At 42.7% G+C, this 14,728-nt stretch overlaps 1 protein-coding gene across 2 annotated transcripts; it reads right to left on the reverse strand.

The window, feature by feature from the left end:
• Window positions 1-338: 338 nt before the first annotated feature.
• LOC121283152 lies at window positions 339-14,487 on the reverse strand. 2 transcript variants are annotated; one of them, XM_041197317.1, is made up of 6 exons: window positions 14,363-14,487; window positions 6,450-6,523; window positions 5,391-5,426; window positions 4,105-4,917; window positions 1,299-1,470; window positions 339-813 (listed from the first exon to the last, which is right to left on the reverse strand). In XM_041197317.1, the coding sequence occupies exons 2-6, from the start codon at window positions 6,501-6,503 to the stop codon at window positions 773-775; spliced, it is 1,116 nt and encodes a 371-aa protein (XP_041053251.1). In that variant the 5' UTR covers window positions 6,504-6,523; window positions 14,363-14,487; the 3' UTR covers window positions 339-772. The 2 variants fall into 2 exon arrangements, with proteins under 2 accessions (XP_041053251.1, XP_041053260.1); XM_041197326.1 differs by lacking the exon at window positions 1,299-1,470.
• Between the last annotated feature and the right edge of the window lie 241 nt (window positions 14,488-14,728).

Genomic DNA, 14,728 nt, shown 5'->3' on the forward strand with positions numbered 1-14,728 from the left:
AATATAAACATGTACAGATCAATGGGTCATCACAATCTGATATCAAAGTCCTTGATCTTATATTTCTTTGGTGATTCAGTATTAATGCTACGTGAAACAGATGTGCCCTGACATTTAATAGTTAATTTAACTGTAGCAAGTCGCCAAGGCTTATTTGGCAGGACCCCCCAAGCCTGTGAACTTAACTACCTAGAAGGACAAAGGCTGCAGATACATAGGAACACCGGCACCTACAAGTTCCCCTCCAAGCCACACGCAATCCTGACTTGAAAATATATCATTGGTCCTTCACTGTCACTGGGTCAAAATCCTGGAACTCCCTCCCTAACAGCACTGTGGGTGTACCTACACCACAGGAACTGCAGCGGTTCAAGAAGGCAGCTCACCACCACCTTTTCAAGGGCAATTAGGGATGGGCAACAAATGCTGGTCTTGCTAGAGACTCCCACATCTCAAGAATGAATAACAAAATTATTTGTTTACAAGTAAATAGCTATTTAGATTCTTGTAGATATAGTGCCAGCTTTGTGGAATCTTGAAGCCATCCATGAGGAATTGCTCGGCATTTTGTAAGACATAATCTATATAACACCAGAAAGCCTTATGCCCCAAATAAAATGTTTTTATTTAAACCGTAAGAGAAGACTTTCCTTGTTTAATATTTCCAGTGATAATAGTGACATAAACTGTCCATCAGTAACATTTTGATAGATCAAAGACTGCAATGTCTATTATGAATCAAAGTTTAGGTCCAACATCTTCTTCATCTCAGTTAGTCAGCATCTTCAAAGACAAAGTAGGGATTACTGTCCTCTGCAACACAAAGAATGCAATAAGTGAATTTTCAGTTAGACCTAAAAAACTTTCTGCCACTTTTATTATTTGGCCCAGAGTTGACCTTCAATCCCCATATGCTCTCCATCACCAAGACTGTCTACATGACCTGGAACAGTGAACCTCTATCTCAGCCCATCTGTTCCTGGAAACCTCAACCATTGCTTTGGGTACCTCTAGACTGGACCATTCCTACTTTATCACCAAGAAAGTGCAAAAGGGTAAAAACTATAGATTGAAAAATCAGGCTAAACACGCAAGCAAGTCCCAAGCCCCAGAGAAACAGTCATCTCTGGCCACTACAATGACGTTCTATTGCTCTTAATGGAACTGTGAAAACAAACTTTAGTTCTAGCTTAAAGGTACTGATGCTTAGTTTAGAAGAACAGGACAGGACGAGTATGAGCCAAGTAAACAAATTGTTCATGTTATTACTAACAAATCCACCATGAAGTATTACTTACTGACTTCATATTGTACATTGTTAATCTCAGCATTAATCTCATGACTGTCATCTTCATTTGATTCCTTATCATTATCTTCCTCATTGAGATTGGAGTCAATTCCATCAATGTCCTCATCACTGGAAAGTACTATTGAGTCTACGTCCTCTGAGTTGATACCATTATTCTGGGTCTACAGGCAAAAGGATTTGTATTTGGAGATTAGCTGCAATTGGAGGGATTGGAAACAATTTATAGATTGTAGAATTGGGGTCAGAAAACCCCAACAATAAATGGAATTTTAAAGGTTGTTTTGCATCTGTAATGAAGTGTAGTACCTTGAAATATGACAGCCCAAATGTGACAGACAAAAAGTAGGTATAGATTGTTATATTCTAATGCGAATTTCAAGGAAAGTAAAGGATTGACTATAATCCTGGATTAATTACCTGCTAAATGGGCTGAGTTTGGTTAAAATGGTTGTTAAACTGACTGTTCAAGAGGCATGATATCCAAAAAGATATCCAAATTGGAAAAGTGTTATGTAGACTGTCTGGAAGGCTGTGGCTAAAGTGGCCTGGAGAGACCGGGGGAAAACAGTTCTAAACACCAGGGCCAGAATCTTACATTGCCCCTCCCCCCGACCCACCTTGGCGAGTTCTGAGGCCACGTGGGGGAGAGCATGAAATTGCCTGGATGGAATTCCCTCCGGGTTCCTGTCCACCCCGTGATTTTACGCTGGGACGGGCAGGGCCTCGGACAGGAAGCCACTCTTCTCCCAATTAAGGCCCTTAAATAGCCACTTAATGACCTTTACCTCCCAGCCTCAATTTTTAGGCTGGGCGGGGGGGATGTCAGCTCATGGGGGGAAACGCAAAAATAAAGTAAGTTTGATCTCGGGTGGGAAGGGGGGATGTTGCCTCTGTCAGAAGCCCCTTGCTGACTGGGAGCGTTCCACCCCTCCTTAAGGCCTGGTGACATCCGGAGCTCCCTCCCACCCCGGCCTATCCCCCAAGATCCTCCATCATCCCCCTGGTGACCACCCCCCCCCAGGCCTTCCCTACCCTCCCTGCCCTGGAACCCCTGCTATTTAACTATCCTCCGGTCCCTGGGACTTAGTGCCAGGCCGCTCCCTGCAGTGCCTCTTCCGGCCACTGCAGCGCTGTGTCTGGAGGGACTGACGAGCTGTCGGCCAATCAGTGCTCATTAAAAGGTAAAATGGCATTGGGCTGGCTGGAGTCAGCGGGGATATGTTCCCTGTGACTCTTCGGATGGCGGGGGCCAAGGGTCAAGGGCCAAGGGCCAAGGGCCCAGGGCAGGGAGGGTAGGGGGCCAAACCCCTGCCATCCTGAAAATTGAGGCCGAGGTGTAGTGTCTGGAGCAGCAGTCTGTAACCATGGTAAAGCAAGGGAAGAAAGTTATCGAAAATTGTTTTTGTCGGCAAGGATGGTATAAGATTAGCCTGTCTAAAATGCATGCAATGGTTATAAAACAGTGTCCCCTCTAACTTAAAAATGAAAGAAGCTCCACTTGTACATATTGCAGGCTGTTTGTTTTAACACCTTTAACTCTTCAGGATAAAGTGAAAGAGGAAACAGTCTCTGAGACCAGAAAAACGCCACACAGGATATCAATAGATTATTAACGTCTTGGTCTTCTGAAGCAGAACCGTTGGTCATTCTCAGTTTTAAATTGTATGACTGATATAAAGGTACAATGTAAATCTCATGGCATTTTAATGTTAATGAGACCAATAATTAGAAAAGGAGTAAATCATGGTTTATTTTGACCTCTGATTATCCTGAAGAGTTAAATAAAACAGCCTGCAATATACCCAAGGGGTGTTTCTTACGTTTTTACATTAGAGGATACACTCTTTTATATAACCGTTATATTTTTGCCTCAGACAACCAATCATTGTAGTCAGGGTACTGATTTCATTTTGTTTTTCCAAGAAATCTGTAAATTGGTGCCTTTGATAAATATTATATGTTTTTATCTCTGTCTTCTAACCATTTTTTAAAAGTTTATTATACTGAGAAGTGCCAGGTTGAAGTTGGGCCCATATTATGGTGATAGGAAGGGACCAGCACTGCAGCCATTCCTGCTTTTTGTGGTAACGTAAGAACATATGAAATAGAAGCAAGAGTAGACCATTCAGCCCATTGAGACTGCTCTACTTTTCAGAATTACATCTGATCATCCACCTCAATCCACTTTCCTGCCAGATCCCTTAAGTCCCTTAGTGTCCAAAAACTCAATCTCAGTTGGGAATCTATTTGACGACTAAACATCCACAGCTCTCTGGGATAAAGAATTCCAAAGATTCACAACCGTTTGAGTGAAGAAATTTCACCTCACTTCAATCCTATATGGCTGACCCCTTACTCTAAATTATGACCCCTAGTCCCAGATTCTCCAGCCAGGAGTAACAGCCTCTCAGCACTGAAATGTTGGTTTGGGATTTGACGGAACATTGGGGTAGAAATTTGAAGCAATGAAGGGAAGTCTCAATGCAAACATGAGAGAGAAACAGGGACAGTGGTAATTAGAGTGGGAAGGGGTTGGTGAGGAATAGAAACACCAATTGGGCTGAGTGGCCTGTTTCAGTGCTGTCGATTCAATGTGATGGATGCCAGAGATGCTGAGACATCCTTTGTGGGCAGTTTTCCTAACGACACAATGTTGGGAAACTAATGAATCCTCACCTGGCCAGATCACAGTGTCAACAATGCTGAAAAAGCTGAAGAGATTCAGTCCCTTATATCTTATCAACTAATTAAGCTCTTAGGCTGTCTAGCAATAAATTGAAGAAAGGGAAAAATACCTCATCCTCTAGAGTTTGAACATCTTCATCCAAGTTTCCATTTGACATGTGCTGATTGGCCAATTCCTCATTATTCAGGGTTTGATCATATATCACATCAAATCCAGCCAGCTCATACATTGTGTTTTGTTGGCGAATGTCCTCATTACTGTATCCAATCATGGAATCATCTTCACCGTTTAATCCCAATGAGTCCGTTCCTTGCACAGCGTCAGAGTATGGGAGAACACTAGCAGGTTCCTCTGTATCAGAAACTTCAGTAGCCAGTTCCTGGGAGTTTTGTTGGTTGAACCCAACATCCACAGCATTGGTATCTACCCCAGGTGCGAAAGGTCTCTCATTGACTGGCAGAAAAGGTCCCTCATTATCTGGTACTCCAGGTACCCCATAATCTGGATCTCCTGGTACTCCATAATCTGGATCTCCTGGTATGCCATAATCGGGTATATCATATGGTACATTCATAAAGGGTATCCTGAAATTATTATCTTCCATACTGCTTGAATCTTCAAACGAAACCTCAGAACTCATACTGAGGGGTCTAGTATTGCTGATTACTGAGTACTCCTGTGGACCATCTCCCACATTACCTGTTTTTACCTTTGAGAGTTGGGATTTAGAGTTCCTTGCAAAACCATGATATACAGGTATACGTCCATAGTTTGGGATATTATAATTAGGGTAGTAGTTTGGGTAGTAGCCAGGAAATGAGGGCAAGTAGGGATAATAAGGTTGAATGGGAAATCCAGGTCGATAAGGAAAGTAACGATTGTAAATAGATGGATAGAACTGTCGATAATACTGATAATAATTCTGTAATTACAGAACAACAATGTAATATTATAAATTGCTCTTACAGCTTATCCTATAGCTAGACTGAATTGAAAAAACACACTAAAGTACACAGAACAAAATCTTCCATATTTATAATGACTTTAATATAGAAATGGTCCAAGGTGGTTCACATAGGTTCGATGACTTTACAATCAAGATATTATTAGATTTTGGTGGAACTTACTACCACCTCCCCCCATCCCACCACCCCCCCACACACGCCCCACCCCCGACACCCCACCCCTCACCCCCCCCCACCCCTCACCCCCCACACCAAGCCCCTGGTCAGTCCTCCGAGTAGCCCGTTGTTTGGCTAAGCATCCATTCTAGTGTCTCTGTGAAGCACTTCGATATGTTTATATTACATTATAGATGAATTGAAAAGGATTTTATTTTATAAAAGCACAGATTAAAGGAACCATATTGTAAGAATGATGGAAAAGGTGAATTACCTCCCGACTGCTGGATATATCTCTGGCTTTACGGATCTGAAAAATTAAATGGATGACATTGTGAATCATACAAAGGAATTATCAGGATGGTCGCTGGAACTGAGTAACTTACTCTAGCTTTCAGTTTCCAGACACCATTGTCTTTGGGATTTTGGAGGAGAATCTCTCAGGGAGTTGGGAGAGAAATTTCCAGTCTTCTGGGGAAAATCACCCAGAATTTTGGGGGAAAACTTCCCAGAGTTTTGATGGAGAATCACCCAGAGCTCTCCCTGTTATAGGTTGAATCACCCAGAGCTCTCCCTGTTATTGGCTGAATCACCCAGAACTCTCCCTGTTATTGACTGAATCATCAAGATCTCACCCTGTTATTGGCTGAATCATCTAGATCTCTCTCTGTTATTGGCTGAATCATCTAGAGCTCTCTCTGTTATTGGCTGAATCGACCAGAGCTCTCCCCGTTATTGGCTGAATCACCCAGAGCTCTCCCTGTTATTGGCTGAATCGCCCAGAACTCTCCCTGTTATTGTCTGAATCACCCAGAGCTCTCCCCGTTATTGGCTGAATCACCCAGAGCTCTCCCTGTTATTGGCTGAATCACCCAGAGCTCTCCCTATTATTGGCTGAAAATATTATCTGTTCTCTGAGGTTGGGTGAGCGTGATCAAGGCTTAATGATCTTTGCTCACCTTTCTATTCATGGCTTCATCCACAAGTTCCTACAGACCTCTCCCTGCTTTACCTTCTATTAGTTATTCCTCAGAGACCATCTTCCCTGTACACGGGTATCTCAATCCTCCCTGTTCCCAGGCACTGCCATGAAATTTATCGGTGTGTGCTTAAAGCAACACCCCTCACAATACAACAAATATTTAATCTGGGTGTGCAGTGAGTCTTTTCAAACAATTTCACCAGCTTCATACAATGTCCTTTAAGGGTGATACATGGACTGATTAATCAGGAGAATTAGACTTGGCAAACATTCAATTTAAAAAGTTATCATATTATTTCTGATTTATTTTAATTAGCAAGTAGTTTCTTATTTTGAAGAAGTGATACTTACTGGGCTGGCAAACACTGTGGCCACCAAGCATGTGATGAGAGTTAGAGTTTGCATCTTTTTGTGCAGTTTTTGATCTGCAATACAAGAACTTCCTTCATTACAGCACGCAGTGTGAAAAGGTAATTGGATAAAGGCTTGAAAAGGTCACTTTCCCTCTTGTTAGAATGTCATTAAATTTGTTGACACCCTGGTGAATTATTAATCATAATGTTCAGCTTTGTGAGTAGAAAAATGTCACAAGACGTCCAACAGAGGCTTCGACTAAAAAAAGAAATGAGCTAAAGAAGAAGACATTGCTGAGAGGGGTGGGGGGTGGTGGGGGTATGGGGGGGAGGGGGGATGAGGAGGGGTGGAATGGCAGGGGGAGGATGGGGAGGGGGGAATAAGGAGAATGGGAATGGGATGGGGAAATTGAGAGGGGGAATAGGGAGAGGGAAGAGGCAGAGGGGAAATGGGAATGGGGAGAGTGGGAATGGGGAAAGGGGGTAAATTGGGCAGGGGGGAAAAGGGATGGAATAGGGAGAGGGGGAGTGGTGAGGGGTGGGAATGGGGATGGTGGGGAATTGGGAGAGGGAGGGAATGGGAAGATGGGGAGAGGGGAGAATTGGGGGGAGGGAGAGAATGACGAGAGGAGGAATGGGGAGGGGGTGAATGGGGAGAGCGGATAATAGAGAGAGGAGGAAATGAAGTGAGGGGACAAATGGGGAGAGGGTGGAATGGGGAGAAGGGGGAATGTGGGAGAGAGGGGGGAATGGAAAGAAAGGATACCAAAATATTGGTCAAGTAAGTTGAGGGTCTTAAATTTGAAGAGGCTGGAGGGTTTCAGGAGAGAATTAGAGTAAGAGGAATGGCCGGGTTATAGGATGGAGGAGGTTACAGGAATGTGGAGGCTGAGGCCCCTGAAGGAATTTAAACTCAGGAATTAGTTAAGTGTGATGCATTGTGGGAAATCAGAAACTTTTCCAAAAACTCTTCATACAGTCACATGATCATTGTGAAACCAGGTGGGAGAATTGGGGGAAGAGGGATGAGAGAAAGGGGGAAATAGGGGGGGGATGGGGGGAGTATGACAGGTGTCAGGTAGAAAATACAATTAAGAACCAAGCTGAAACGGAAGGTTCAGAGGGAAGGTGAAGAAGCAAATATGAGAAGCGAAGAGGGATTATGAGAAAAGCCTGGCAGCCAACATAAAGGGGAATCCCAAAGTCTTCTATAGGTGTATAAAGAGTAAAAGGTGGTAAATGAGGAGTAGGCTAATTAGGGGCCAGAAAGGGGATTTACACATAGAGACAGGGGCCATGGCTGAGGAATTAAATGAATACTTTGCATTTGTCTTTACCAAGGAAGCAGATTCTACCCAGGCCACGGTGACAGACCAGGAAACTCTATCATTAGAAGGGTTCAAAATTGATAAGGAGGAGATATTGAATAAACTGTCAGTACTTAAAGTCGATAAGGCACTAGGACTGGATGATATGCATCCAAGGATATTGAAGGAAGTGAGGGTAGAAATTGCAGAGGCACTGGCCATAATCTTTTAGTCTTCCCTAGACTCAGGGTAGGTGCCAGAGAACAGGAGAATTGTAAACATTACTCCCTTGTTCAAAAAAAGGTTGTAAGGATAAGCCCAGTAATTACAGACCAGTCAGTTTAATTTCAGCGGTGGGGAAGCTTCTAGGAACAATTATTCGGTATAGAATTAAAAGTCAGTTGGAAAAATATGGGTTGATAAGGAAGAGCCAGCATGGATTTCTTAAGGGAAATTTGTGCCTAACTAACTTGTTGGAGTTTTTTGAAGAGGTCACAGAAAAGGTCGATGAGGGTAATGCTGTTGATGTGGTGTACATGGACTTATAAAAGGCATTTAATACAGTGCCACACAACCGACTTGTGAGAAAAGTTATAGCTCATGGATTGAAAAGGACAGTAACAACATGGATACAAAATTGGCTGAAAAATAGGAAGCAGAGAGTAATGGTCAATGGATATTTTTCAAAGGTTTGTAGTGGAGTTCCTCAGGGTCAGTATTGGGACCCTTGCTTTTCCTGATATCTATTAATGATCTAGATCTTGGTGTGCAGGAGACAATTTCAAAGTTTGCGGATGATACAAAGCTTGGGAGTATTGTGAACTGCGAGGACAGTGTAGAACTTCAAAAGGACATAGACAAGTTGGTGGAGTGGGCAGAAAGGTGAAAGGTGAAGTTCAATGCAGAGAAGTGTGAGGTGATGCATTTTGGTGGGAAGAACATGGAGACAATATAAAATAAGGGGTACAACTCTAAAGGGTGTACAGGAACAGAAGGATCTGAGTGAGTTATAAGTCATAAAGGTGACAGGACAGGTGGAGAGCAGTTAATAAAGCATATAGTATCCTGGGCTTTATTAATAGGGGCATAGAGTACAAGATCAGGGAGGTTATGATGAACTTATATAAAACACTAGTTGGACCTCAGCTGGAGTATTGTGTACAGTTCTGGTTGCCACACTTTCGGAAGGATGTAAACACATTGGAGAGAATGCAGAAGAGGTTTACAAAATTGGTTCCAGGGATGAGGAACTTCAATTATGAAGATAGATTGGAGAACCGGACTGTGGTCCTTTGTGAAGAAGGCAGAGAGTAGCTTTGATTGAAATGTTCAAAATCATGAGGGGGCTGAATAGAGTAGATAGGGGGAAACTGTTCCCATTCCTAAAGGGATTGAGAATGAGAGGGCACAGATTTAAAGTGATTTGCAAAAGAAGCAAATGCGACATGAGAGAAAACTTTTTCACACGAGTGGTTTGGATCTGGAATGCACTGCCTGGAAGTGTGGTGGAGGCAGGTTCAATCGAGGCATTCAAGGGGGCATTAGAGGATTATAACAAAGTGGGAGAGTGGCACTGAGTCACAATGCTCATTCAGAAAGCCGATGGGCCTCCTTCTGCACAGTGACAATTCTGAGATTCTGTGTTTCTCTATGGGGTAGGGGATGGTGGGCAATAAAGGGAGAGGGAGATAACAAGGTGGGGGGAGGATGCGTAGAGATGGGGGTGAGGGGTAATGGGGGCAGCTAGACATAGTAAGTGGGAAGGCGATGTGAGGGTTTGGGGATGCACAGGAGTAAGAAGTGGGGGAGAGGGAGGTGAGGGGGAACAGATCAGTCCCACCTGCCTCCACATGAGTGAGTTCTGCTTTCTGTAAATCATAGATACTTTTTAAAAACTTTGTTTGTGTTTCTGCTTGCTGTATAAACAGACTTTTTCTTCAGTTCATTGGTTGGCACAGTCGTCTGAAAGCCCACTGTGACATTGCTGGGAATCACCACAGCTCAGAACCCTGTGACTGTTAACTCACTGACAGCCACAGGCCAGGAACCTGACAACTAATATCTTGTACAAAGTGGCCAAGGCGCACACACACTGTGACTTTCTCCATTGCAGCTGCTGTATTTCCAACACTCTCTGGGTGTTAGGAGTGCCACTGTTCAGGTAAAGTAATGGGTTCTATACATTGTACATGTGGTAGAGATAAACAATTCAATAGGAGCAAAAAGAAAACTGGAATCACATTTTAACCAATTAAGTAAGAGAGAAGTAATATAAATTATTCCCTGACAGCTTTCTCTTTCCATGCCAAGTTATTTTGTGGTTTACCTCAGCTGGAGAGACATGTTACCCTTTCAGGCAAATTATGGGCAGGTTTTTGGAGATTGCAACATCTATACACCATAACTCGATGTGTTCTTCCCACACCCTGGAGTCTTACACATCCTGGATCAACTTGTGTACATTGCATCTCAGATGGAGCCCCAAGTGCCAAAATCCTTCTCTTTGTCACAGGTTTCAGCAGCTTTTAGGGAGCACAGATCAACAACACCATTGATAAAGGCAGAAGGTGCAGATGAAAGTGACCTATGGTTTGGAATAACAGGGTGGACTTTGTTACCATGGTCCTGACGCCATGGTTGCTCTGTTTTCAAACCCTAAGTGACAGCTGCGGCTCCCCAGACTCTCACCCCAGTCCCCGGTGCTGGAATCCATGGGTGAATTGAAGGGGGAACTGCAACAAACAATCGAATGGATGAAAAACAACAAAACTTGTGTCCCCGATGTCTTCAAAGCTGGGGGGCTTTTGCTGACATCATGACTCTATGCCCTGATCCTAGGGATTTGGAACTTCAGGAATGTGACTGTTGTAACGATTTTCAGGAAGGGAGATAAATCACATTGTGGAAACTATCGAGGTATTTCCCTCTAGCCCACAGCAGGACTGACACGGACTCTCTGGATTCACCTACTTCCTGTGGCCAAGGGAATCCCCCCCAGAGACACTGGGCAGGATTTTTCAGATGGTGGTGTTTCCTACCCCACTTCCCTAAGAGTTGGTGGGGAATGCTTTCCCACTGATACCGAATGTCCCGCAGTCATTTAACATCTGGAGAGGAAGTCCCGCTTTTGAGACCTCTGGCCAATTGGATGGCCAGCAGCTCTGTAGCCCATGCAAGGCCAGGTTTGAGCACGGGTCCGAGCACTGACCCCTGGGATCCAGCCCTGTCTCATTTGTGATTCTCAACATAAACAGATGAGTAAGCAGCTAAAGTTTCGAACTGGGAACTAGGCAAACAAATAAATATCAGTTCCATCCTCAGATCACACAAAAACCCTCTTCATCCTGGTTACCTCAGGGGCCGATGGACATTATGACAAAACCTTCTCACAAAATGTGCAGCAACAACCTTTCCCTCTCTCCGTGCAGACCATGTTTGTCCCCACAGTTCACACACTGATGTTCTACAGAGTGACATTCCAAACACTCTCCTCTCCTGCTCTCCCTTCTTTACTAGGGTTGGAACCTCAGCTGACACAACAAGACACGTCTGTCTTGTTTTACTGAGTTTCTGTTGGTTCACACAGTGGGTTATTGGAATGTAGCACTTTACCAGGAGTGGCGCCTGACACTGAGGTGAAAACCTGATCAGTATTTGCAAAGGGAGAATATTAAAGGATATGAGGAAACAGCAGGGGCATGGGATAAGTTAAGACAACTCCAACTGAAGTGCTAGCATCATTAGCGTGGTGATGGGCAGAATGGCCTCCATCTGGGCTGTAAAATCTATGATAAAGCTTATGTAACTCACATATATAATTTTTAACTAATTAATGCTGTAACAGAACACAATGCAGTAAATATATAATTAAGGAACTTACTAATACTGAGTTTCTGAAAAGTAACAATGTGATAGGGGAAAAGTTAATCCCAATGTTACACCAGGTATCCAGTGTCTAATGGAACTTCCAAATATTTCCTATTGTTTAAAACAAACAACATGTCACCAGTTACCCATTCTGATCAACCCATAACATCACAGAAAAGCATTGAGTGAAAGTCCAGCACAGGCTGTGTGATAACTGAGATGAGGAACGGGATTCTGATCCAGTTAAGTCATAGCTCTGGAATATTAGGTTACTAATGAATATTGGGTTAAAATTGCAACATATCTATTCCTGGATCTATTATTAAAATCCAGCACTCTATATCGCTCGATAAAATCTAATTCCAATAGCAGTTGTCGGGTAGATTGTTAAATAGCAGAAACCTTTGGGCCAACTAACAACCCCATCTCCCAGACAGACTAGGTGCAGGGGTATTCAGGTGGGTCAGGGCTCTGCACCCGAAATATCGGCGCGATCTTGATGGAATCACCTGACTCAGGTTCCACCCACTAAACTGGCCACAGCCCAGTTTAAAACTCTGCATTTCCACTGATTTTGCTGATTCAGAAATGTTCTCCAAATTGTGCTCGTTTTCACTGTAGCACAGGCACCAGTCAGCACATAGTAAACAATTTCCTGTGTCAAAGATTCTTTTAAGTTACAAACAAATTGACGTTACAAATGAATTGACTGGTGTACACCAGTGAACTGGTTAAATAGATCCGTAGAGTTTTAGAACAACATTACCAGTGATTTTCAATCAGGTTACAGGGTGGGGACTGGACAACTCTTAGTTAAAACACTTATTTTTGTGATAAACCCATTTTCAGCTGAATTAATAAAACTGCACCGGGTTTTAAACACATCACAGAATAATCATTAAAATAAACAGCGATCAATCCACTGACCACACTCGTTCACGGGAGATTTTACATTTGGGATTATGCAAATGAATTTTCAATGAAATTCGAACCGTTACTTAACCAACACAATTTTGAGAACATTTCCCAATTATGCCCAAATTGGAAACTCAACCCCGTAGTTTTTATTTTAATAAAGTTTTTTCTCTCTGTTGTGTGATATCTTCTGAATGTCAGATGGATTCTCATTCCTTATAGCTATTCAGTTCTCAGTGCTGGAAGTGAATGCATTGAGACAACATGTAAAGGAGATCATAAAAACAAAAAAACTGCGGATGCTGGAAATCCAAAACAAAAACAGAATTACCTGGAAAAACTCAGCAGGTCTGGCAGCATCGGCGGAGAAGAAGAGTTGACGTTTCGAGTCCTCATGGCCCTTCGACAGAACTAGTTCTGTCGAAGGGTCATGAGGACTCGAAACGTCAACTCTTCTTCTCCGCCGATGCTGCCAGACCTGCTGAGTTTTTCCAGGTAATTCTGTTTTTGTTTTGTAAGGAGATCATGTTCACCAGCAAGAAGCCAAGTCATTCAAGAAAGAAACGAAGGAGGACAAAAAAACATGAAAGACTCTCAACTGAACGAGGGAGGTGGATTCAAATGATGCACAACCCTGGACTATCTATCTGTGACTACCCCTTATCTCTAGAAAGGTCATGTCCGAGTGTTGCTATCAGGTCCCACGGGATACATGCAGCTTGGAATCTGAGAGCAAATAAAATGAAAATGAGAGAAACTGCACAGTGTGTCTTAAAGGAAATGTCTGTAAATCCTGACTAAGGTGTGTTCTATTAAATGTGTCAAAACGTTATACTGTGTTCATCAGAAAACTCACTTCTAAAATGCAACTGTAAACATTTACATGTGCAGATTGGCCTCTCTTAAAAAGGCTTCGCAAAGCATTAATGCATCTAACTTTCCATCTGAAATCCCTGGAGCAAGATCTTAAGCAAGATTTAAACATTTTACATCTAAAGTGTCAAACTCACTCAAAGTAAAACCTCCTGCTTAGATGTCAGTCACATCACCGCATTCCCTTGTGCTAGAGATGTGTCATGTTGGTTCACTCAGCTCAGAGCTGGAATCAGGGTTGAGATTTGTATGAATCCGACCTGAATATTTTTGAGAATCAGTTCAGCAACCTGATTTTACTGTTCGGGACACAACAGATCAACCAGGGCAGGTGAATGACAGCTGCTACAGATGGCATTAAGATACTGCTCTCTATTGGGGTACGTGAGACTTGTAGAGCTGCCTAACATCACCTAACATCCATTAGGACTGAATCAGACAATACAATCCCCCTGAGGCAGTCACTGACAATTACTACCTGTCTTTTCTACAAATGTTCCAGGCTGATTTCAAACTCCCCAAAATATTCTATTACGTACAGTCTAAAAGTCAATGAAAATATGCACAGATTAAAGGTTGAAAAATAAGTCACTTTGCTGAATGTCATGAAATAAATTGGAATATGTTGAATGTGAGAGTTTGAACATAAATAAACTTCCATGACAATTAACAAAATCCCTTTCCTGAGGCGATTTTTTAAACACAGGCAGTCACTTCCAATATAGCAACTTTTAAAAATTCCTTCCGATCAGCTCAAATACAGGTCTTTCATTTAAATAAATTATTGTTCACTTGTTATAAATGATTACTAGTCCTCTCAGTTTTTTATTCAAGATACAACACCACCTAATATTTTTCAAACTGTTAAGTAGACGTTTCAGTAATTTGACTGTCAGTTTGTACTTGAATAAACGTAACATGCAAGTGCTTAAAACATTTCTGTCATTACCTCAACACTTCTCGAAGATGCAGAGATCACTGGAGTCAAATAAAAAGTAACACAAAGTCTTTCTCAGCTGTGAATGGACTAAACTCAACTGGAGTAGAAAGATCAGTCTCGCTGGGTGAACCAACCCACTCTGGAAACTTATTCTCCTGGGACTCAGGCTGTGTCCAAATCACAGCCAATCGCTGCTTCGAGAATCTGATGAAATGAGGTGATACAATCATTATTAACCCTGCAGACATTAGTCACTGGGGAGGGGGTGGGAGGGGGATATAGCAACATTTTCCCTCAGGTAACCTTTGCTGACTATGCAAGATTTATTAAAATTCTTAACCCTTGCTTCATCAGATCCACAAAAACCTCCAACTT

This window comes from Carcharodon carcharias, chromosome 1, assembly GCF_017639515.1.
Source record: "Carcharodon carcharias isolate sCarCar2 chromosome 1, sCarCar2.pri, whole genome shotgun sequence".
Classification (NCBI taxonomy): Eukaryota; Metazoa; Chordata; class Chondrichthyes; order Lamniformes; family Lamnidae; genus Carcharodon; species Carcharodon carcharias.

Excerpts from the sequence above, each read along its gene's own strand:
- LOC121283152 (XM_041197317.1), bottom strand. The coding sequence starts at position 6,503 with ATGCAAACTCTAACTCTCATCACATGCTTGGTGGCCACAGTGTTTGCC. Across the intron at positions 4,918-5,390 it reads ATATATCCAGCAGTCGGGAG|AATTATTATCAGTATTATCG; the intron begins GTAATTCACCTT and ends CTGTAATTACAG. Across the intron at positions 1,471-4,104 it reads TTCAAACTCTAGAGGATGAG|ACCCAGAATAATGGTATCAA; the intron begins GTATTTTTCCCT and ends TTTTGCCTGTAG.